At 49.9% G+C, this 21,825-nt stretch overlaps 3 protein-coding genes across 8 annotated transcripts; all 3 read left to right on the plus strand.

Moving 5' to 3' along the window:
* On the plus strand, positions 1 to 7,752 carry LOC125951158 (facilitated trehalose transporter Tret1). 4 transcript variants are annotated; one of them, XM_049679792.1, is made up of 5 exons: positions 1 to 125; positions 5,672 to 5,806; positions 5,904 to 6,059; positions 6,141 to 6,392; positions 6,490 to 7,752. In XM_049679792.1, exons 2-5 carry the CDS (start codon positions 5,686 to 5,688, stop codon positions 7,407 to 7,409), a joined length of 1,449 nt encoding a protein of 482 aa, XP_049535749.1. In that variant the 5' UTR covers positions 1 to 125; positions 5,672 to 5,685; the 3' UTR covers positions 7,410 to 7,752. The 4 variants fall into 4 exon arrangements, with proteins under 4 accessions (XP_049535749.1, XP_049535748.1, XP_049535747.1 ...); XM_049679791.1 differs by lacking the exon at positions 1 to 125 and adding an exon at positions 398 to 668; XM_049679790.1 differs by lacking the exon at positions 1 to 125 and adding an exon at positions 399 to 632.
* Positions 7,753 to 8,808: 1,056 nt separating this feature from the next.
* Positions 8,809 to 11,091, plus strand: LOC125951160 (facilitated trehalose transporter Tret1-like). 3 transcript variants are annotated; one of them, XM_049679797.1, is made up of 4 exons: positions 8,809 to 9,122; positions 9,185 to 9,330; positions 9,431 to 9,586; positions 9,658 to 11,091. In XM_049679797.1, exons 2-4 carry the CDS (start codon positions 9,270 to 9,272, stop codon positions 10,860 to 10,862), a joined length of 1,422 nt encoding a protein of 473 aa, XP_049535754.1. In that variant the 5' UTR covers positions 8,809 to 9,122; positions 9,185 to 9,269; the 3' UTR covers positions 10,863 to 11,091. The 3 variants fall into 3 exon arrangements, with proteins under 3 accessions (XP_049535754.1, XP_049535755.1, XP_049535753.1); XM_049679798.1 differs by having other exon boundaries at positions 9,199 to 9,330; XM_049679796.1 differs by having other exon boundaries at positions 8,809 to 9,330.
* Positions 11,092 to 17,610: 6,519 nt separating this feature from the next.
* On the plus strand, positions 17,611 to 19,597 carry LOC125951201 (facilitated trehalose transporter Tret1-like). The gene is made up of 2 exons (XM_049679864.1): positions 17,611 to 17,659; positions 17,740 to 19,597. The coding sequence occupies exons 1-2, from the start codon at positions 17,611 to 17,613 to the stop codon at positions 19,137 to 19,139; spliced, it is 1,449 nt and encodes a 482-aa protein (XP_049535821.1). The 3' UTR covers positions 19,140 to 19,597.
* The last annotated feature ends 2,228 nt before the right edge of the window (positions 19,598 to 21,825 follow it).

The following is a 21,825-nucleotide window of genomic DNA, read 5'->3' on the forward strand; positions in this document are numbered from 1 at the left end:
TTCTGTTTTGTTCTCATCAACGCCATCAACGCCAGGTTTTGTACCGAGGACCACCCGATGTCTATTGCAGCTTGATTAGCCTATTGAGTGCCGGAATCGACGGAATAGATGGGACAGATGGCAGGGTGAGAAATTAGCGTACCTTTATACAGAAGAACGTGCTTGACCTGACCGTCTGACCTGACCAGATAACGTGGGCCTTTAGCGAAACTGCTTCTACCGTGGTGTGTCGAGCTTATCAAGCTAAACGCGTTATTCCAGAGGAGCCAGTGTGATTGTTACGCTTTTCAGATCGAACAAACAGCGTTACTGGCAGGACAAATAGGTGGCAGCTGGGCGTACTACAAACAATCACTTCGCTCTTCGCTGTCTATCAGCATAATACAACAGCAACTAGCAACGTTTCAGGATTCGTCCCCGCGAATGATTGATACGGGGAGGTTCATTTGCAGCTTGTAGAATCATTTCGGTTCTCAACCTGATAACAAAACACCGATCAACGTCACGTCGGTCACAGTCGGTCGTCGAGGATCCTGCCGGAGTGCGAGAGGCTCATCAGTCTCGTTCGCTTTTTGGCGAACACCGGACGGTCGTGTTCGCGCGGATTAAGAACCTTCGTGATTACGGACAGTGTAAGTGACTCTGAAGCTGTGCACCCGTTTTTAAAGGTGAAAAGCAACGCATACGATCAGTGAGAAAGTTTATGATCGATCCTATCCAGAATTATCGACACTCAGCTCAGCTCGATTCACTTTGAATCGATTGACATTTGTGGCAGCTGCTGATCGGTGAAACGGATCATACAAGTCTACCACTCTATACAGCCTTTCGTTTGCTAGAAACAAACACTCGAACAACAATGAATGGCAAACAGAAAGGCGAGACGAACCGAGGAGATAAATACCATACAGACCTACCCTATCAGATCGGTATCAGTTGATGCGGTACCGTAGCCTTGAAATGCTAAGCAAAACACGGTTCGTTCGTTGATGTCTGGAAAACCTCGATAGGCAACACGCTTTCTGGTTCTGCGTTCTCTGGAGCACATTAGTTGATGAATTTACGCGAACCGTTCGTTTGACAAACCGTTTCTAATTTGTCATTTTCAAGCCGTTTTTCTCATTGTAGTCCCAATCACATTACAGGTCCTTGCAGGACCTTTCACTGAAATTGCATTAACGCTCGAGCGTCGTATCCACCTGGCCATCTCATATCGTGCGCTTTCGTCAGGCGAAGGTGAAAATGTCATTTCCTCCGTGACAACATACCCAGCGCAATGCACGTTTGTCGCGCTCTGCTCTTTTGTTAATCACCTATGCACCGGCCATTTGCACAAACGATCTCGCTGTTATCGCGATCGCACCCGGTGCCCGTTAAAAGGGCACCGCTGTTCCCTAAACACGTGTCCACGTATGCAGCGGTCGTAGGTTGGTGACAAAAGCATACACCCACAACACGAAAAAGCTCGAGCCCCATTTCCCGCCGTTCGTGGTGCCGACCGCCGACTTTGTATCGCTGATTACTCGACTACCCTGTGGCTAGTGGCCGATTCGAATCAATTTGGTGTCCCTCTGGTTTGTCGTTAACTGCGGTTTTTTTTTTGTTGCTCCTTGCCAGTTACCTGTCCTAGTATCTTTGTGCAGGCATAAACTGTCCAGGGCCCTGCGCGGGCCTGGAAAGCCCAGTTTCCACACTTCGGTACTTCCCGGCCGTGATTCCGGTTAAACAGTTTTTGCCCGAGTTGGCCGTCGGAGTTTCATGAGGTGCATTAAAATTTGCATGGGCCTTTTTCGTGCTTCGTCGTGAAGCTGAGCCCTGCTAAAGATCCCCGCTAATCGGTGTCGGCGGTGTTGTGCTGGCACGAAAAGCCCAACATCGGCTCGATTCGACGGGTGGCGAGCGATTATGAAGCCACGAGCGACGCGAGACACCAGGGCGGTTTGGATTCAGCAACGTGCCGCTGCCTGGGACGACGGTTTTAGTGTAGCTCGAGCGATCGGTAAAGCCGGACATACAAGCCCCGGAGATCCACCCCGAACGGCTGTGCAGTGATCGTGTGTTGGATTTGGAGCGGGACCAGTCTGATAGTAGTAGCAGTGATAATATATCGTCTAATTCTGTGAACCTAACGCGATTCGCGATTATCGGGAGATTCGTTTTCGTTGATTTCGTTGATCGATTGAAAGGACAAAAGATGACGACGCAACCATGGTAATTATAGCAATTAGCGCCGGCTGGCGGAAGTAGCTGAAATGCGAGATATGGGCTAGAGGCAGACAGAGATTTACGATCGTCGATCGCTAGACAACTCCGAGGCCTCACGCTCTCTTCTGCGTGGTTCTTACAATATCGCACGAACTCCGACGATAAGATGAAGTGCATTGGTTGAGTGAACTGGGCGCGCTACGATTCGCTCTCACGAGCAGCCAGACACGGAGCGATGTCTGTTGATTCGACGGAAAGTGAATTAAACCTCGATACGCATACGATCGCTCGATCGACTTCCGGCTATGCTATGGGTTAGTCGATAAAGATAAACACACAAAAAAGAGGTAGGGAAGCAGCCCGTGACCCCCTCATTCATCTCCGAGGGGCGTGCTGCGAGGGATGGTGGGGCCGCATTGTTTGCAGCATAACAGTAAACGGTCAGCAGCGCGTTCGGTACGATGCGTCTCGCGGTAGCGTGGCCGCCGCACCGCGTGCGCTTTCAAGGTTACCGTGCGCCGCCCGCCCCTATGTACACTTGATGCGCCGTTACAGTCCAGACTCGCAGGTTTGAAGTGATGCATGGAAACGCCCATCAGCGGTGGTCGAACAGAGTTGGGCTCTACAGATAACTGTACAGATCACTGCTGCACTCTGCATTCTCTGATAACGCATCCACAATGCAGTATGGTTTTGCCATGGCACGAACCACCGATTGGTGAAACACAGATGAACCTAATTTCAACATTTTCGAAACGCTTATCTGACGAGAGAGGTTTTCGCGGATCACTTATTGGGACATTTTTGACGTGACACAGCCGCTGTTCGCGAATCGTGAGGCGGTTGAACAACAAATAAACAAACCTCATTTATGCTAATCGTCTAAAATGGTTAACTGCTTTTAACGATGGTTGCACTACCAGTTCAGCCGGCACGTACCGCGGAGATTACAGCGTCATTGGGCTGACACCCGGGGAACTCCTGGCAACTGTTCCAGTGTCCTTCAAAATCTGGCCCCGGGTTTCGTTTGCCAAAAATAACAAAAATGTACAATACTGGCGCACGCAGAAGTTGGCTCAGAGTGTGGTGTGTGGTTGACATTAAGTAATCAAACGGACACCGGGCATCTTTGCACATATTAACCGGTCTGTTCGGTGCGGCTGGTATATATTCAACAAACGGAGCCTATGCCATGAAACCTGCGTAATATTCCTACTACAACACAACTCGCCTTGTTTGCTTGCATAGTGAAAAGCGCACCAGAACGCGAGGCGCCACTAGGCGAGAGTTTATGCAAATAAGCAAACACGACCTTCGCACCGCACCTACGCCGAGAAAGCTGGGACCCCGGTATGCGTTGACCGGTCGTTGAAGATCACCAAATGGCCAGACCGCCGTTAATCGCATGCAAATCACGCGAGGTGCACGTTTTTCGTTCAAAACCCGGGAGTCCCCAAAGTGGTCCGGATATTAAAGCAACAGAGCTGGGCAGGGTAGCCCAATGTCAGACCAGCCGTCCGGATTCCGTCAACGCAACCTTGACAATGACCAATTAACTCGTCACTTATAGTGGTGGCGGAGGGACAGGGCATTCCATTCTGGAGTAATTCTGGGATTTCTTGTTATTGGATAGCTTAACCGTTCCGATGGTCGCAGTGCAAACGATACGAGCTTCTGCCTCGAATGGTTGTAACGGGTTATAACGGTGGACTTCCCTATGGGGTGCGCAAAAAGGTCAAAGATGTGATGCCGATGGATTGAGGGACAAATATTATGGTTCCGGTATCAACGGTACGCCGTTAGGTGTCGCACTTGCACTACGTGCGTGACGCGCAGATCTACTACTTCCGGTTACCGGTGTTAGTAAGCAGCACGTGCGGAATGATAAGTATATGCAGTCGATTTGTATCGATTTGAAGCACCGTACAAGGGGTTGCGGTCTGTTGACAAACTGCTTATCCATCCCATTAACATATACATTTATGATGCTTCACCGTGAAGGTGAGCTCATTAGCTTGGCGCCTCTTCTAAACACTTTTCGTCCAGGCAACAGGACTGCGACTGTCCAGTTATGGGACGTGCCGGTTGTGTCGATCGATCTATCGAACGGGATCGCTTCGGTTGATGGTCTCGATGAAGGCCAGAACGCATGAGCGGTCAACGGATTAAATGGATGCAGTTTGGCAACGCAGGTATTTAGTTGCCTATAACGGCCGATGTTGTCCGGTCGTCCTGTTCCTCTAAGTACGTCGTACTTACTCTGTGCATACGCGGTGGAGTTTCGCAGAAAAAAAGCGCGTGAGCGCTACAAGATTATCAGCGGGCTGTGTAAGTGTAATGTGTGTGGCTGAATGGAGAGACCGGAGATGCTACAAAAGAGCAATTTGCGGGCCTTTTGTGATGCTCGAGGGGCATCGCTGAATAACCCGGAAGCTGGGAGATAAGGGTGGGCAATGGAGTGAGTCAATCATAGGAATGAATTGCATATCCAGTAGCAGAAGCTGAAGGGTATTTGTGTATAGCGAAAGTTGTGACGATGTGAGAATAACTCGGACAGCAAAACAAAGTATCTAGATTTTGCGCGGGATCACTGGACATACCTGATTCACTATTTTCCTCCCAGCTGGAGGCTTCAAATAGACCACGGTCTTTTGGTTAGACACCGATCGAAGACTATGCATCCTGGAGAGTAACTACTGAAACATTCACAAGTCACAGCTCAGCCACTCAGCCCAAAACAATGTTCCATATCGCCACCTGTTATCATTGTTTAGCGAAAACAATCAACGGAACACGCGTAACTTCCACCGGTACGCCGCGATTGAACTATGTGAGGTGTCTTGTGCCGCTAAGGAAATGCTTCAAGTGCGTCGCTTCTTGTCGGACCTCTGCGCTGCGCCTGCGGACAGTAGCGTGTGGGTACGGCAGGCCATCGGCTTGTTTGCACGATGGCCAGCTCACAGCACCACTACCGTGGCCGCCGGTTGATGATTGGTGCTGTTGATTTTTCGCTGGCCACCTGTATTGTGACAGTCCGGTCAAGTGCGGCCGTGATTTTTGCCGCCACTCTACTCGCCCTGGCCATGCTCGCTCGGGATTGCATTTAAGAACCCCGATAACCAAGTGACGGTATATCATTCGATCCACTGACATTGGCCTGGCGACAATCGAGCATCGGACATCGTCTCTCGATCGAGAACAGAGGGATTTGGGACGTGCCATGAGCGAACTCTAGTCAGGCTCTAGTGTCAGGATCGTGTGTTCCCCTTGGGAATGTGCAAGATATACTCGTGTATTGTGTTCCATTCATCACTAATGGTGCTTTCGTGTGAGGTGTTACAATACGGTGGTGTTCACAGTGTCAATACTAATCGCTGCTAAATAAGATAGACGCAAGACAGGGACGGTGTTCGCCGTATAGTGAACGGTCATACTCAATCTCTTCACTCGATCCGTTACTTCCCAGGACCGTTGCGTTAAATGAATCCTGCTGAGTTAAATCAGTATCAACCAGTTGCTACGTTCGAGAAGCTAGAAAGCACACACATCTACAGAATGGAGAAGGGTAGCCCTTCGCGCCAGTTCCTGGCAGGAATTTTAGGTGAGTTTCGAGTCGGGAGAAATTTCGTGACGTATTAGTTTCTCCGTTCATTGTGAGTTAAATTCCACTGTTGTGCTTCTTCTTCCAATCCTGACAGTTAATCTGGCCTCGGTTATGGTCGGTACATCGCTCGGTTGGACATCACCGGTCGGTCCTAAGTTAGCCTCAAAGGATGAGACGCCACTCGACACAATCCCGACTGCCTCGGAGAACTCCTGGATTGCCTCTCTAGTTGCACTGGGTGCACTTATCGGTAAATGCTCGAACACTTTGTCTTTTGGCTTGTGTGTGCCCTTGAGCGTTTAACTAATTCGTTTCCATTGTTTTATTACAGCACCTTTCATGGCAGGTCCTTTGGCCGAACGGTTTGGCCGTAGACTGACGCTGCTCGGTAGCTCAGCCTTTTTCATCGTGTCCTGGATACTGCTGTTGACCACCGGCACCGTCGTCCAGGTGCTTATTGCCCGGTTTCTGCAAGGCTTGGGCGTTGGCTTCGTTATGACCGTGCAAACGATGTACATTGGAGAGATCGCATCGAACGAGTACCGTGGTGCCCTCGGTTCCCTAATGCAGCTGTGCATCGTGAGTAAGTATCGAGTCACAGAAGCAGAACAGTCTTCTCCACACATAAACCAGTTCACAAACTAACAACATAATGAACTTATTCTTCTCCATTCCACTAGCCGGTATACTGTATGTGTACAGTATCGGACCGTTTGTGTCGTACCACGCGTTGCAATGGGCCTGCCTAGTGCTACCGATCCTGTTCGCTGTGACGTTCTTCTTCATGCCGGAAACACCGGCGTACTACATCTCGAAGGGTGAAAAGGACCGTGCGGTGGATTCGTTGTGCTTCCTGCGCGGCAAAACCGTCGACGGCATTCAGGAGGAGCTGAAAGAAATCACCACGACCGTTGAGGAGTCGCTCAAGAACAAGGGCACGGTTATGGATCTGTTCCGTAATGCGGGCAACGTCAAAGCGCTTATCATCTGCGCGGGTCTGATCAGCTTCCAGCAGCTTTCCGGTATCAACGTGATCCTGTTCTATAGCCAGAGCATCTTCGCGAGCACGGGAAGTAGTCTGGAACCTGCCATTTCCACCATCCTGGTCGGTGCGGTACAGGTGTTAGCCAGCGGTGCCACACCTTTGATCGTCGATCGGCTCGGACGAAAGCCAATTTTGCTTACATCGGCCGGTGGAATGTGCTTGTCGCTCGGTACGATGGGACTTTACTTTTTCCTCAAACACATCGACTCACCGGCAGTGCCAAGCGTTGGCTGGCTACCGATCATGTCGCTCATCTTCTTCGTTACCGTGTACTGCATCGGTTTCGGGCCGCTACCATGGGCCGTCCTGGGTGAGATGTTCCCAGCCAACGTGAAGTCGATTGCGTCCTCGATCGTCGCGTCAACCTGCTGGGTGCTCGGCTTTATCATTCTGCAGTTCTTTGCCGATCTTGACAAGGCCGTCGGATCCCACTGGTCGTTCTGGATCTTTGGCATCCTGTGTGGGGTAGCGTTCGTGTTCACCTTCACCACCGTCATGGAGACGAAGGGATTAAGCTTGCAGGAGATTCAGGATCGATTGAACGGCAAAGAGTAGCCGATTTCGTTGCAAATTTACCATCGTTCAAACTGTCAAAGAATAGCAAATAGTTTAACCATGGTCTTGCAAATCAAGATCTACTTAGGGATCTGTTCGGCGGTCGTACCTATTTCGATTAACTATTTTTTATTATGATAAACCCATATTCACTTCTCTCAGTAAGTGTATACTTTAAGTCGCAGTGCTTTACTGTAAATGATGCCGATAAAGGAATGTGCACCTGACGATGATGTCAGTATACTGAAAGTAACACATAATTTAGTAGCATTAGTTGTTATTAGATTCATTTGAAAAATTAATAAATAACTAGTTGTTTTTGTGTCTTTAAAATTATTATACTTCATTTGCATTGCCTTATTGATAGAGCATTGGCATTGTCTTGTTGACGACAACGATCACTTGGAATAGGAATATAGAAACTATTCGCAACGAAGGATCATTTTCTGTTCAACTAACTAACATAGTAGAATGGTTTCTATCAACATTTTCAATGTCTTTCACACGGACAATGACACGATATAAAAAAGGTTTCGGTTGCGAAGGATCAAACACATTATAAATTCCAGTAAGACATATGGAAAGGCGTTTTCAAACCCTGCCATCGAATGGAAAGTGCAGTTCATCTTCCAGAATGTTGATGCTACCAGTAGGTATTGGTGTGGGTTTTGCATTAATACAATCCGTTGAAATGCGGGATTAATTCCTGTAAACGCAGTTCAGTTTGCGAAATTAATCCACATAGCTTATCAAACTACGAGCATACTTAGTTGTCTGACCATTGATTGATAGATACATGGCTTTAATGTGAATTAATTCAAAGCAGACCGAGCGCAAGTGAACTGCTGCGACTTTCTTTTGATCGACTGCTTGATCGACTTCGCCCATCGCTACAAAAACGACTGAAAGTATGCTCTCCAGCTAACAGCATGCCGCACAGGCGGTAAAACATAGCAGCCAGCTAACGCGAAAAGGAACAGATTACTTCCGCACGATAAGACCGTTATCGCGACGCGGCGTTTGAGAGACGCGTTGAGCTGTAACATCATCAGGAGCGACCGATGCAGTGGTTGGGAGGGGTAGTTATTTATAAAAAAAAACAAAGATCTTCTCATCACAACGCAGGGCGCGTAACGAGCGAAGCAAGCCGCGAACCACGTTCTCCGTGTCGCACCCAAGATGAAATGGGAAGATGATCAAGCTACCACAGGACCTATCAGTCTATTCGCGACAAAACAAAAATAAGGGACAGACTCCGAATCTAAACAAATGAGCAATCTACTGAACCAGGGCGAGCGTATAGATTACATGGCTGTGCACATGTCACTGCGCTTCGCTGGAAGCGTTAAATTGGTAATCGCTAAATGAAGCACGGTGGCAATGACAGTGATGCCGACATCCCGTTCAGTCAACAGCTTGTACTCTTTAAAGCTGGACGGTACTGCGCCTGCCTGCTAGGGTCTAGGCGACCGATGGATTACCGTTTATTACCTGTCCACCGTCGAGTGTTATAACATTGGTGGATGCCCTTCCGCCGAATCAATCCAGCAGTGCTCGTAGGGATATATAAAAGTGATCGTCATTGGCGTCAGATGGGACGACACTTAAAGCCGGCTGAAAGTGCACAAATCTGTGGCTCACGGGGCCAGCTATCGCGATGCATCTAGTGGCGCAGTGCAACGGCTCACAGTGAGCGCTAACTGCCCCCCAAAGGTAACTGCACCGTGACCGAGTTGTGTGTAGCGTGACACCTGACCGTGATAACCGTACACTAGTTAGCTATTTTAAGAATAACCTATTCTCACCTCGTTTGGCTGGAGAAATAGCAGTATCACTCTGTAATCGATCAGTGTCAAAACAATGTGGCTCACTAGCATTGCACTTCTGCGCACCAGCCGCCAGTATCTGGCCGCTATTTTAGGTGAGTTCCACGGGACCATTCATTGGCGAGGTTATCTGTGTGTCCGTAAGTGTCGCGTATGATCTTACAACTCTATCTATGACATCCGTTGTTCGATCAGCCAACCTATCAGTGACCTGCACGGGATGTGCGATGGCATGGACATCACCGGTGGAATCGAAGCTGCGCAATTTGCAAACATCACCGCTGGCATCTGTGCCGACGGATGCGCAACTTGCCTGGATAGGATCCATATTGGCCCTTGGATCGTTGGCTGGTAAGCTTCAATTTATGGGGTATCCCTTCGGGTCAACTTGAGTGATGCTTGATGTCGAACTCGTTCAACAGGACCTCCGGTAGCTGGATTTGTGGCGCATCGATATGGACGAAAGATGGCACTGCTGGCGAGCGGAGCGCTATTCGCCGTATCCTACATACTGTTTCTGACAGCGGGCACCGTGGCCCAGATTCTAGTTGGAAGGTTTCTGCAGGGCTGTGGTATTGGGTTCGCGCTGGCCATTACCCCCCTGTATGTGTGTGAGATCGCCACTTCCAACCGGCGCGGAATGCTGGGCTCTTTGGTGCAGGTCTGCATGACCGCCGGAATGTTGTATGTGTACGGCACTGGACCATACGTCAGCTACTCAGCGATGCAGTATATCATGTTGGCTATCCCGGTACTGTTCTGTTTAGCGTTCAGTACGATGCCCGAGACGCCGCACTTTTACGTCTCGAAGGGATGTTATGCCGATGCGTCGCGTTCGCTTGAGTTCCTGCGCGGTGAACCAATCGAGGAGCTGGAGGAAGAGTTCGGTTCTATCCAGCGATCAGTTGAAGATTCGATCCGGGATCGAGCCACCTTGCGCGATCTCTTCCGGGGTCACGCGAACGTTCGCGCTTTGTTCATCTGTACCAGCATCATCATATTGCAGCAGCTATCCGGTATCAACCCAGTCCAATTCTTTACGCAGACCATCTTCGAGAAGACGGGCACATCGGTACGACCCGAGCTGGCCGTTATCATCATTGGGTGCGTGCAGGTGGTGGCTAGCATGGTCACCGTGCTCACGCTGGACAAGCTAGGCCGTCGACCGTTCCTGCTTATGTCGGCCGGCGGTATGTGCTGTGCACTCGTTGCCCTCGGTACCTATTTCTACTTAGACATTCACAGTCGGGCCTATCCCGCCGGTCTGCTCGATCGCATTGCCTTCCTGCCGATCCTTTCGTTAGTCGTATTTACTGCTTCGTTCTGCCTTGGCTTCGGTCCGGTTGCGTGGCTGCTGGTGGGTGAAATGTTTGCTCCAAACATCAAGCATTTGGCCTCGTCGGTTGTCTCCAGCACCTGCTGGTGTGCGTCCTTCTTCGTCCTGTTCTACTTTAGCACACTCGACGAAGCCCTCGGTACGCATTGGTTGTTCTGGATGTTTGCTACTTGTACGGCCGGAGGATTCGTCTTCACTTATTTCTTCGTGATCGAAACGAAGGGTATGTCGCTGCCGGAAATTCAAGCGCGGCTCAACGAAACCGCACCGGTAGTTAGTGATAAGTCTTAGTTAATGTCCGAATAGTGTTTATGAAGCCTTGGCTTTAAGCTAACCAACAAACACTAGCGCGTGAGTGGTTTTGAGATGATTAGATTACGATTCATTGAGAGGCGATGGCAGGTAGGTCTGCTATCGATCGACTTATTCCGCTAAGTTCATCGATGATATTAGCACTCTGGCAGATTTCAAGAAAAAATGAAACTTAATCTCAACTTCATTAAAGCTGCCTACCAACTGGACCAATGTCACAAATAAGTGACGCCAGCGATCACAAATAGAGGGCGCTGCCGGCGGATGAAGTGACACTCGGTCCGGGCTGTGTTCGGGTGAACTAAGCACACCTGGATCGAGTGTTCACCCAGGGGGCAAAGTCCGCGGACGGGCAACGGCCGCACGATCATCCGCCGGCAGAAGGATTGCAGGGACCAGTACAGAAGAAACGCGCGAAGTACACACTAATCGTTACTTCGGAGATTTGTGCGATTTAAGATTGAATTTTGAAAAGTTGAATAAAGTTGCACATTTGCAACATTGTAACGATTATTTCACTTCGACGTTTCCGCGTAATTTTGAACACCACACGAGTGGATTTAGAAAAAAGTTTGCTTTGAAAAGCGATATTGCGAGGAACTGCGCCTCGCAAAGTGTTGTTTGAGTTTGACCTGGTGGTGACTTTCATCCCGTGCACGCGAATCGTGTTGCGAGGAACTGCGCCTCGCAAAGTGCCGCGAAGAAGGTCGAAAGGGTAAACCAACGTTAGTGAACTTGTGAATCGTGTCGTGAGGAACTGCGCCTCACCGCGAACCGAACTTTATCGAACTTTGTAGTTATCTTCGTCACGTGCGCGCGAATCGTGTTGCGAGGAACTGCGCCTCGCAAAGTGCCGTGAAGAAGGTTGAAAGGTTAAACCAACTTTAGTGAGAAGCTTGGGAAGCTGCGACCAGTAACGCCGTCGCGGATTAGTGAGCGCGTGAATTGTGCAAACGAGATGAGCCAGCCAGGAGAAAATGCCGCACCCGCCGAGGCTGCATCGCGAACTTCGCCGACCCCCCTGGCAAATTCCACGGCTGCCCTCTTCGCATCACCGGAACACGGAGGGGCTGCGGCGAACAGAGGGACGCACCACGAGCGGAGCGCCATCGAGAGCCTGCTCGCGGACATGTCCTTGAGGCTCGCCCAAGTGAACGACCGGCTCCTGGCGATGGAACGAGCCAACGACCGGACGCATGGCGAACACCGCGGACCAGAGCAGCATGGCGAACACCGCGGACCAGAGCAGCATGGCGAACACCGCGGACCAGAACAGCATGGCGCCCCGAACCTCCAAAATGGCTCCAGTCTGTTCACGGGAAATGGTGGCAATCGCCATGTCACCACGTCGACACATCATGCGACACCAATCATGCTGTCGCAGACGCCAGCTGCAGCGTACATGCAGCCGCCGCCGGTATCGCAGACGTACCCGACGACGTCCATCCCGGGTCCATCGTACATGCAGCCGCCGCCGGTATCGCAGACGTACCTGACGACGTCCATCCCGGGTCCATCGTACCCGCGGCCGCCGCCGGTATCGCGGATGTACCCGACGACGTCCATCCCGGGTCCATCCCTAATGTACCAGCGGTCGTACGAAGAAAACCCCGTGGCGCACCAGACTTATCAACATGCGTGGCCCCAAACCCTGCTGAACCAAAGCCAAGTATCAGCAAGGCAAGGGGTCTCCAAGGATCTGCCGCCATTTTCGGGACTGGCTGAGGAGTGGCCGATCTTCATCACGAGTTTTGAGAATTCCACCGCGATATGCGGGTACAGCGCAGAGGAGAACTTACTCCGGCTACAGAAGGCGCTGAAAGGGAAGGCTCTGGAGGCGGTGAGGAATCGCTTACTTCATCCCTCTAACCTAGAAGGAGCAATATCAACGCTGCGAACGCTGTTTGGTCGGCCCGAGGTGATCGTGCACAACATGATTTCTAAAATTCGTCGACTGCCACGCCCCACCATGCTGAACTTCCAGACACTCATCGACTTCGGGGTGGCAGTCCAAAACATGTGTGCCACGATCGATGCGGCCGGCCTCGACGACTACATGTGCAACGTCGCTCTCTTACAAGAACTGGTGGACAAGCTCCCGCCCAGCATAAAGTTAGATTGGGCTTTCCACAAACAAGCCCAGCAACGAACGACATTAGCCGACTTTGGCGTTTGGCTGGAGAGCCTTGTTTCTGCGGCGAGTTCGGTAACGCTACCGACTATCGAGGAACCAAACCACGACGGCCGACAGAAGGAACCCAACCACCGACCCAAGCACTTCGTAAACACTCACACACCACTAGAGCAGGTAGCGACAGGCAGCAAGTGCGTGATATGCACAGACAGAGATTGCGTGCCACCCGTATGCAAGCGATTTCGAGAGATGAGCATCAACGAGCGGTGGACGGCAGTCAGAAACCACCAGCTCTGCAAGATGTGTCTAATGCGGCATACAGGGCGAAAATGCTCCCCCGTACGGTGCGGAATAGATGGGTGCACGTTCGCACACCACCGCTATCTTCACAACGCCAAAGGGCAGGAGCCAACCACCAGCACACGCAACATGCGCCAGCTAGACGACCAACCATGCGAAGACGGGAAGCTAGAACCGACCAGAGCCGTCTGCAACACTCATCAGATCGACGGCCAGCAAGTGCTACTCCGCTATGTGCCAGTGATCATCACAGCAAAGGGCAAAAGCGTCGAGACATACGCGTTCCTGGACGACGGTTCATCAGCTACGTTCATTGACAAAACGCTGGCTGCGGAACTCGGTGCTGAGGGCCAGCCCCGCCCAATGTGCCTAAAGTGGACAGACGACCGAAGCCGCGAGGAACCGGACTCTGTGGAGTTATTGCTTGGCATATCAGGCGTCGAACCAACGGCTCAGCAGTACGTGCTCCAGAAGGTGTACACCCTGTCGCAGCTGGACCTGCCCCCGCAGTCGGTGTCATCGGTCGAGTTGGCCAAACGCTATAAACACCTACAAGGCCGTTCAATCGCCTCCTACGATAATGTTCGACCGAAGCTATTGATCGGGATGGACAACTGCCACCTAGGACACCCTCTCGACTGCGTCGAAGGAAGAGCTGGGGAACCAGCTGCATTCAAGACAAGGCTCGGTTGGATCCCACACGGGCGCCACTCGCCTAGTGCTGCGCAGTATGTAAAAAACACAAACGCCGACCGATTTTCAGAGCAGTACCCAAAGGCGGTGGACTGCATTAAGACATTACATTATGTCGACGACATGCTAGTGAGCGTTGACACCGAAGAGGAAGCCATCAAACTATGCGATGAAGTAAAATACATCCACACGCAAGGTGGATTTGAGATCACCAACTGGCTCTCGAACTCGGAACGTGTGCTGAGCCATCTTCTGAGAGGGGAAGAGCACCCAACCTCGCCTAAAGAAGCGACTCCAGTTCACAATCCGGGCGTAGGCCGTAACACGTCGAAGGTCCTAGGAATGTGGTGGGACACGAGTGCGGATGTGTTCACCTACCGAAGGTCGCCTAAGCACGAAGAAGATTTGCTATCAGGTAGAAAACGCCCCACTAAGCGCGATGTCCTGCGCACACTCATGGCAGTATATGATCCGCTAGGTCTCATTGGACACTACCTCATGTACCTGAAAGTATTGTTGCAGGAGATCTGGCGCACCAAGCTTGAATGGGACCAAGAGCTCAATGACGACTTAACCAAGAAGTGGAGCGCCTGGATCCAGCTATTGCCCGAACTACACCACGTCAGCGTACCCAGATGTTACCATAGTACACTCTACAGAGAAAACGCGACAGCACAGCTCCACGTATTCTGCCACGCAAGCGAGAATGGTATGGCAGCGGTGGCCTACTTCCGATTCGTAGCCGGTGACTTCATCAAGTGCGCGCTCATAGGGTCAAAGACGCGCGTCGCACCATTGCCGTTCATATCAATACCACGGCTTGAACTACAGGGTACCTGTGGTAGGCTCGCAAACTGCCCATGGGTCGACGAGGCGACGAAAAGGCCAATCATCCTGCCCAGGGAACACCTCGTGACCGACCTCATCATCGACGACACCCACAGACGCTACTACCACCAGGGACACCAGACGGCGATCAATGCGTTGCGGTCGCACTATCATATTCCCCGACTGCGGGTTGAGTTCAACCGCGTACGCAAACAATGTCAGAGATGCAAGAACCGCGACGTGCGACCCGAACCCCCATTGATGGGAAACATCCCCGAACAACGTCTTGCTGCCTTTCGACCCCCCTTCTCCTACACCGGGATCGACTATTTCGGTCCGTTGACCGTTGCAGTTGGGAGACGAACAGAGAAACACACACTGAACACGACATCCTGCATCCTAGCGATACGGCGGTTTATCGCTCGACGAGGCAAACTGATCGAGCTGATCAGCGACTGTGGCACAAACTTCATTGGTGCATCCCGCGAGTTGAAAGATGCACTAAAGGAGGTTGATAGCAGCCGATTGATGGAAGATACGGCGCCGAACCTCCGCTGGGTGTTCAACCCACCTGGCGCACCACACTTTGGCGGATCCTGGGAGCGCCTGATCGGGTCAGTGAAGAAGGCGCTGCTGGAGATGCGACTTCCTCGACTGCCGACCGACGAAGTCCTGCAAACGGCCCTGGCAGAGATGGAGTACACGGTTAATTCGCGACCATTGACTGACGTCCCGATCGACTTCGACTCGGAACCCCCGCTGACGCCCAACCACTTCCTACTTGGCAGCTTCAACGGGGACAAGCCGCATCTCCCGTTCGACAACAAGGCAGCAACACTGAAGACATCGTGGCTGACGTCGCAGAGGTTGGCCGACGTATTCTGGGGAAAGTGGGTCCGGGAATATCTTCCGACGCTAACGAGGCGAAGCAAATGGGTGAAAAGGGCGCGACCGATAGCGGTGGGAGACGTGGTCGTCATTGCGGACGAAAACTTACCGCGCAACCACTGGCCGAGAGGGACGGTGGCGGCCGTGGTACTAGCGCGAGACGGCCAAGTCCGGCGCGTAACCATACGGGCACCAAATGGGCAGATTTACGAACGTCCAGCAACCAAGATTGCCGTGTTGGACGTGAAGCCTAGGATAGAAGGCACAGATAGTTAGGTTAGAAGAAAATATATTACCTACCGGAGCAGCGAACCGCACGTGCGGAAGGAAAACATCAAACTTAAGTGACAGAACAGCGTTACAGATAAGATAACGCTAGATACAGATAAGATAACGGAGTGACAGGTAGGAGATAGCGTGATCGCTGGTGACTAGAGTAAAGTGCCGAACCAGGCACTTCACAAGGGGGACAATGTCACAAATAAGTGACGCCAGCGATCACAAATAGAGGGCGCTGCCGGCGGATGAAGTGACACTCGGTCCGGGCTGTGTTCGGGTGAACTAAGCACACCTGGATCGAGTGTTCACCCAGGGGGCAAAGTCCGCGGACGGGCAACGGCCGCACGATCATCCGCCGGCAGAAGGATTGCAGGGACCAGTACAGAAGAAACGCGCGAAGTACACACTAATCGTTACTTCGGAGATTTGTGCGATTTAAGATTGAATTTTGAAAAGTTGAATAAAGTTGCACATTTGCAACAACCAATATGAAGCGCTTCAAGTGATAGACGGTGCTTCTGCGTTACTGATAGTCCAAGTTCTTGTTGTAACATTTGTTCAAAATAAAATCGAAAAATGTTTCCTCCCTTTTGCGGTATGTGTATGTGCTTGCGTATCTCACACATTTCTTATCAACCATGGCGATTTATTTTACTATTCACTGTGAACGCTGAGTTGGCGAGAGTCTGTATATTCCGAGAGATACTGATTGTAGTAGTTATCATCTCAACGGTAGCATAAAATATAACAAACAGTTCAATTATTCGATCGCACTCCAAATGACGGGTCGTTTTCGAGGCAAAAATTCCAGCAGACGAACAGAGAGGTCAGAAGCATCACCGATTAATTACTAAAATCAAGAAAAGTAACTGATTAATTACTCGTTCAAGAAACAAGCGAGAGTTCATTGGCTTACAAATAATATTGTATTTGAATCAAATATCCAGTAGCGATTTATGCCATTTGTAAAATATGAGAACATTAATTGGTAATATAAATATCAATAAACATCCTTCATTCTAATTCTGATATCTGTGTTCCTCTACCAAGACATTTATACATATTATCTAGGTATATCGGTAAGAGCTTGTAGAAACATCTTGTAGTGACTTCCTGTCAGTTCATATTAGTTCAGATTAAGTTTCCTGTTCTCCATTCCATTCCGTACTTTACAGTTGCTTCCTAACCGAGCAAGAAGCGATAACCATTCTGCTCCAAATGCTGACACTTCTACGCACAAGCTATGCATTAGAGGGTTTGATCATTTCAACCTACTGTTCTGGGAAAAACCGAAAGTCGATTTTGATAACCCGGTGGTTGTGGGAAAACCTCAAGCAAACCCATGATTCGCCAGTTTCTTGTTGACCTTTTCTGCGAGAATTTGGTGTACATAATACCTCGACCAATGCTCACTGGTTGAGAATCATCATCATCACCAGCAGCAGCAGCTGGACATGTATGTGGTTACACTTCCTTTTATTTGAACTGCCAGTGATAACATTTGCCGTTCGCTATTTTCCTGCCGAATGAAACATTCTGATACCTTGCTCAAGTGGTTACAATAATGGTTAGTTGCAACAGTTTCCAGCGACCATCGGAACCGGAATGAAGTCACTAACCGAAAGATACTGCGAGTTATTGGCAGGGGCCGCTGGTAAGTATCCTGGTACGGAACGCCTGTCGGTCGGGTAACTCGTACTCTGGACTCGTAAATTGGATCGCTTCTACTTCTAGCGAGCTTCGCTACCGCCTCCCTCGGCTGTAGTATCGCGTGGCCAACGTCCGTGCTACCGAAACTAACCACACTATCAAAGGACAATCCCCTCGGTGCCTCACTCATTCATCACGATGCTCGATCGTGGATCGATATAGCTCCGGCAATCGGTGGTATCATTGGGCCACTGGTGGCATGCTGGATAGCAGATCGAAATGGACGCCGTGTAGCACTCCTGTTCAACACCGCATTCTACGTGGTTAGCTGGTTAACGTTCCTGTTCGTCGCCACAGTTGAGCAGCTGATCGTTGCTCGGGCTTTGTGTGGCTTCGCCAACGGTTACGTATTGCTAGCCGCAACCCTCTACATCACTGAAGTGGCCTGCGACCGGTATCGGGATATGCTCGGTTGCTATCTGCAGATCGGTACCACCTTCGGTATCCTGTACGTGTACTGCCTTGGACCGTATGTCAACTACCAAATCGTGCATGCCCTCTGCTGTGTCCTATCGATACTGTTTAGTGTGCTGTTCGTGTACATGCCCGAAACTCCGCATTATTTGATATCCCGGGGACGATTCCGGCAAGCGATCGATTCCCTGTTGTTCCTGCGCGGTGTTAACCATGACAATGAGGTACGCGATGAGCTTGACGAGCTGGTACGGTACACCGTCAGACCAACCTGCAAGACATCTTACTATTACCAAGACAATGTGCTACAGCGAGTGGCCATGCAGCTACTACTCCTCTTCACTGATCGCGCCAACGGTAAAGCGTTGCTGATCAGTTTGGGTTTGGTGGTGTGTCAACAGTGGACCTACATCGACGGTATCCTGGGCAACTGCACAGAACTATTCACGAAGGTGTCAACAAAACTTAGGCCCGAACATGCCACCATCATTCTGGGCATAGTACAGTTCTTCTTCAGCTGCCTGTCACCCTTCATCCTCGGTCGCTTTAATAGACGCTCGATTCTTATGTACTCTGCGATCGGAATGGCCATGGCCTTCGTGACGCTCGCCATCTACTTTCAACTGAGAACGAACGGTGTGCTGCCACGGGATACGTTTAGTTACCACTGGATACCGCTGGCCGCTTCGCTTGTCTTTGTGGCTCTCTACAATGGTGGCTTTGGTCCAGCGGCATGGGCACTCGTCATGGAGCTGTTTGCCCATCAGGTGAAACCACTGGGTCTCTCGCTTAATGTATCCTGCCTGCTGCTCAGTGACTTTGTTGTCCTTCGGTTGTTCTCGTTTGTGACGGGTTCCGTCGGGCTGGAATGGGCCTTCTGGATGTTAGCCTTCTCCTGCACGTTGGCATTCGGGTTCTCCTGTTTGTTCGTGATCGAGACACGGGGTCTTACGCTGTGTGACATTCAGGAGCGCTTGGCTGACACGAACAAAAAGCTCTCTACCAGATAACTCGCCTCTCGTATCACACGACAGAAACAATACGCACAGGGAGCGGGTTACGCACAAGCTTCCAACTGAAAGAACGAGTAAGGAAAAGAGATAAATAGAGAGAGCACGAGGTGAAGCGATAGGAGTACTGGCGGTAAGGTTGTTGGCAACGGGTTTGTTTTGCCTGGTATGCCGCGAGTAACATAACATTTTAGCGCGACGCAGGGAGCTTCATAGTCCATCCTCGATGAGATAATGTGGAACGTGAGACTCTGCCCATCAACCGGGAATTCGTTGGGGGTTCCTTACGATGCCACAGCGAAGTGTTATGCAAGATCGCAATGCTTGGCCGGTCGCGACGGTTTTGCGATCAGGCGGTTGTATGTCAGATGCGTGCACTTGGTAGCGGTTTCATCGTAGCCGTCGACATCGAGCTGATAAGGAAGAAAGCAAAACCACGCGCACCCGGTCTACCGCTCGTCACCTTGCCGGAGGGCACTAGTGTAGCGTGAAGTAAGAGCACACAGTCCAATGAGTAAACGATTAATCATCGTACACAGCAATGCGTTGCAGTGCATTTGTTTAACAAATATTCACCGTTTGCTTCCGTGATAAGGACAAAAAGTTACGCGTAAAGAGATGAAAGTAGGAGCCCTGGATGAGAAAATTGTGCTGACCCAAAGGTATGACCGGTAGGTCAATTTAATTAGCTTCGAGGATTCAGGCTCACAAGCGGTCAGTGATTTGAAAAGATTTTTTGGGCAAATCATACACTTTTAGAACCAACAATGTTTCGAATTGCATTGAGTCATTACATTAACATACTTTCTGAATCAGCATGAAGCGAAAAATTAAAATTATTAATTAAATTAAAGGTCCGTAGTATACAAACTCAATGCGTTAATCAGTTCGTTTAACATCTATTAAGCAATTTTGAGCATTTCGTTTATTTTTTGGTTTATTCATTCTTATCGGAGATGCGAATATTTATACCTTCGTCTATTAAATTATTTCGTAACATTACTAAATTGTGTTTTATAAGGATATTATGTTTCGCCATAAGTAAAGACTTTATAACAATTTACAATAAAGTAAAATAATCGGCAATCGATAAAATGGAATGATGGTTAAACGCAGTTTGAATGTCAAATAAAAAAATAATAAATCTTCGAATCTTAGTATTTTCTTCGTATCGGTCAATAATTTTGGCGAAAACTATATCAGGATTATCACTTTGCGGATTAATGACAAAAAAGAATTGTTCACTAGGAATTTGCAAACAACCTTTCCTTCCACTCAATACTCTACAATCTTTAATATGACTTTAGTCAATATGAAGAGAGTAACTCGAGACGGGGAGGACATCAAACTCATTTTTCGTTCATTTGCAATGGCCAACGACCAACCCTTCAATCAAACAACTGCTCGAATATGCCATTAATTCTAATTTCAGGAGAAGGAGTATCAATTGACGTGCGTCCATTCCATCCGATTGCATCACTTGTGCATGTATGGATCGGAAATTCCATGGCATAAACACAATTGTCCTGGGGGAAGGGGAATGGCAAATGCCGCGGTTTTGCCAGTTACTAGTCTCCATCTTTGTATATGACTTTTCTCGATCCCTTTGGTGGTGCAGACGCCGTTAGAATAACTAAAACCGACCTGCAAACTGCACCCACCGCCAGACCTGTGCGCTTAAACCGACTCAGTTCCGACGATGAGTCGACGGCCGGACCGGAAGTAGGCCGTCTGGAGATGCACCGCACGGTTACACGTATAAGCAGACAACTGGCTGCTCGTGCCGTGCCGCCACGGCGCGCACTCGAGATGGAGCGCGATGGGGCGTGAACTGCGGCAGAAGCTAAATAAAGAAACGCGCCAAAGTGCACTCTCGTAGTGATGGATCGCATTGCTTGAAGCTGGATTACGTTTGTTGTCGGAAAGGATTAACATGCCAGCTAGTGTTGGATTTTATGTTTTTAAACTCGCAGTAGAAGCCACTGCTTCATAGTTGCAAAAGAGAGGATAGTAATCAGCTATGAGATGCCAAATGACAACCTGATTGAAACACTTCATTGTTGGGAGTAATTATGATAGTCCTAAATGGTATATCATGTCTACACAACGTATTAGTTTGCCGATCAAATCGCTATTCTCGAATGTCTGATATGAACTCACGACCAGGCAATCCTGTACCAGATAAATAGTCTGTTGGTCTGTGCTGCATCAAACACACTCTTCAGATCAAGTGCCCCCAAATGTCTGACCATTTCGCCGGCTTTGAGTCACTCCTCTGAGCACCCATTGGTCAGCATTGGTCTGGTTCTTGGAAGCCAAAACCGAGGGTTGGAAGTTTCATAAATTTCCCCAGCACACCTACCGGCAGCGATAAGATCTCCACTACACTAGAGCATTACTCCCCGTAGTATCGCTCGCTAGGGAGGACTAATTCCATGATTCTTCGCTGGAACCCCAACCAGCACTTCAAACGGGGTCATTGAATTGCCGGTGGCGGTTCAGGTGGTGCGGTGGGTAAACAGTCATGACTCACCGGGTCAACCGGACAGGCACGTGAGTCAAGTCGCCCAACATTATGCTGCCCGGTAGCGGGAGGTGGAGGTAATCAAATTGTTTGGGAAATCCTCGGTTGCCGTCGAACGTAAAATACCGTCACTCTCAGTCCGTATATCGATTCGCCGTCTGT

Source organism: Anopheles darlingi, chromosome 2 (genome assembly GCF_943734745.1).
Source record: "Anopheles darlingi chromosome 2, idAnoDarlMG_H_01, whole genome shotgun sequence".
NCBI lineage: Eukaryota > Metazoa > Arthropoda > Insecta > Diptera > Culicidae > Anopheles > Anopheles darlingi.

Bases quoted from the DNA above. Each gene is read 5' to 3' on its own strand.
- LOC125951158 (XM_049679792.1), top strand. From the start codon at position 5,686: ATGAATCCTGCTGAGTTAAATCAGTATCAACCAGTTGCTACGTTCGAG. The intron at 6,060-6,140 runs GTAAATGCTCGA...GTTTTATTACAG, and splicing joins TGCACTGGGTGCACTTATCG to CACCTTTCATGGCAGGTCCT. The intron at 6,393-6,489 runs GTAAGTATCGAG...CCATTCCACTAG, and splicing joins AATGCAGCTGTGCATCGTGA to CCGGTATACTGTATGTGTAC.
- LOC125951160 (XM_049679796.1), top strand. From the start codon at position 9,270: ATGTGGCTCACTAGCATTGCACTTCTGCGCACCAGCCGCCAGTATCTG. The intron at 9,331-9,430 runs GTGAGTTCCACG...TTGTTCGATCAG, and splicing joins GTATCTGGCCGCTATTTTAG to CCAACCTATCAGTGACCTGC. The intron at 9,587-9,657 runs GTAAGCTTCAAT...CTCGTTCAACAG, and splicing joins GGCCCTTGGATCGTTGGCTG to GACCTCCGGTAGCTGGATTT.
- LOC125951201 (XM_049679864.1), top strand. From the start codon at position 17,611: ATGAAGTCACTAACCGAAAGATACTGCGAGTTATTGGCAGGGGCCGCT. The intron at 17,660-17,739 runs GTAAGTATCCTG...TTCTACTTCTAG, and splicing joins GTTATTGGCAGGGGCCGCTG to CGAGCTTCGCTACCGCCTCC.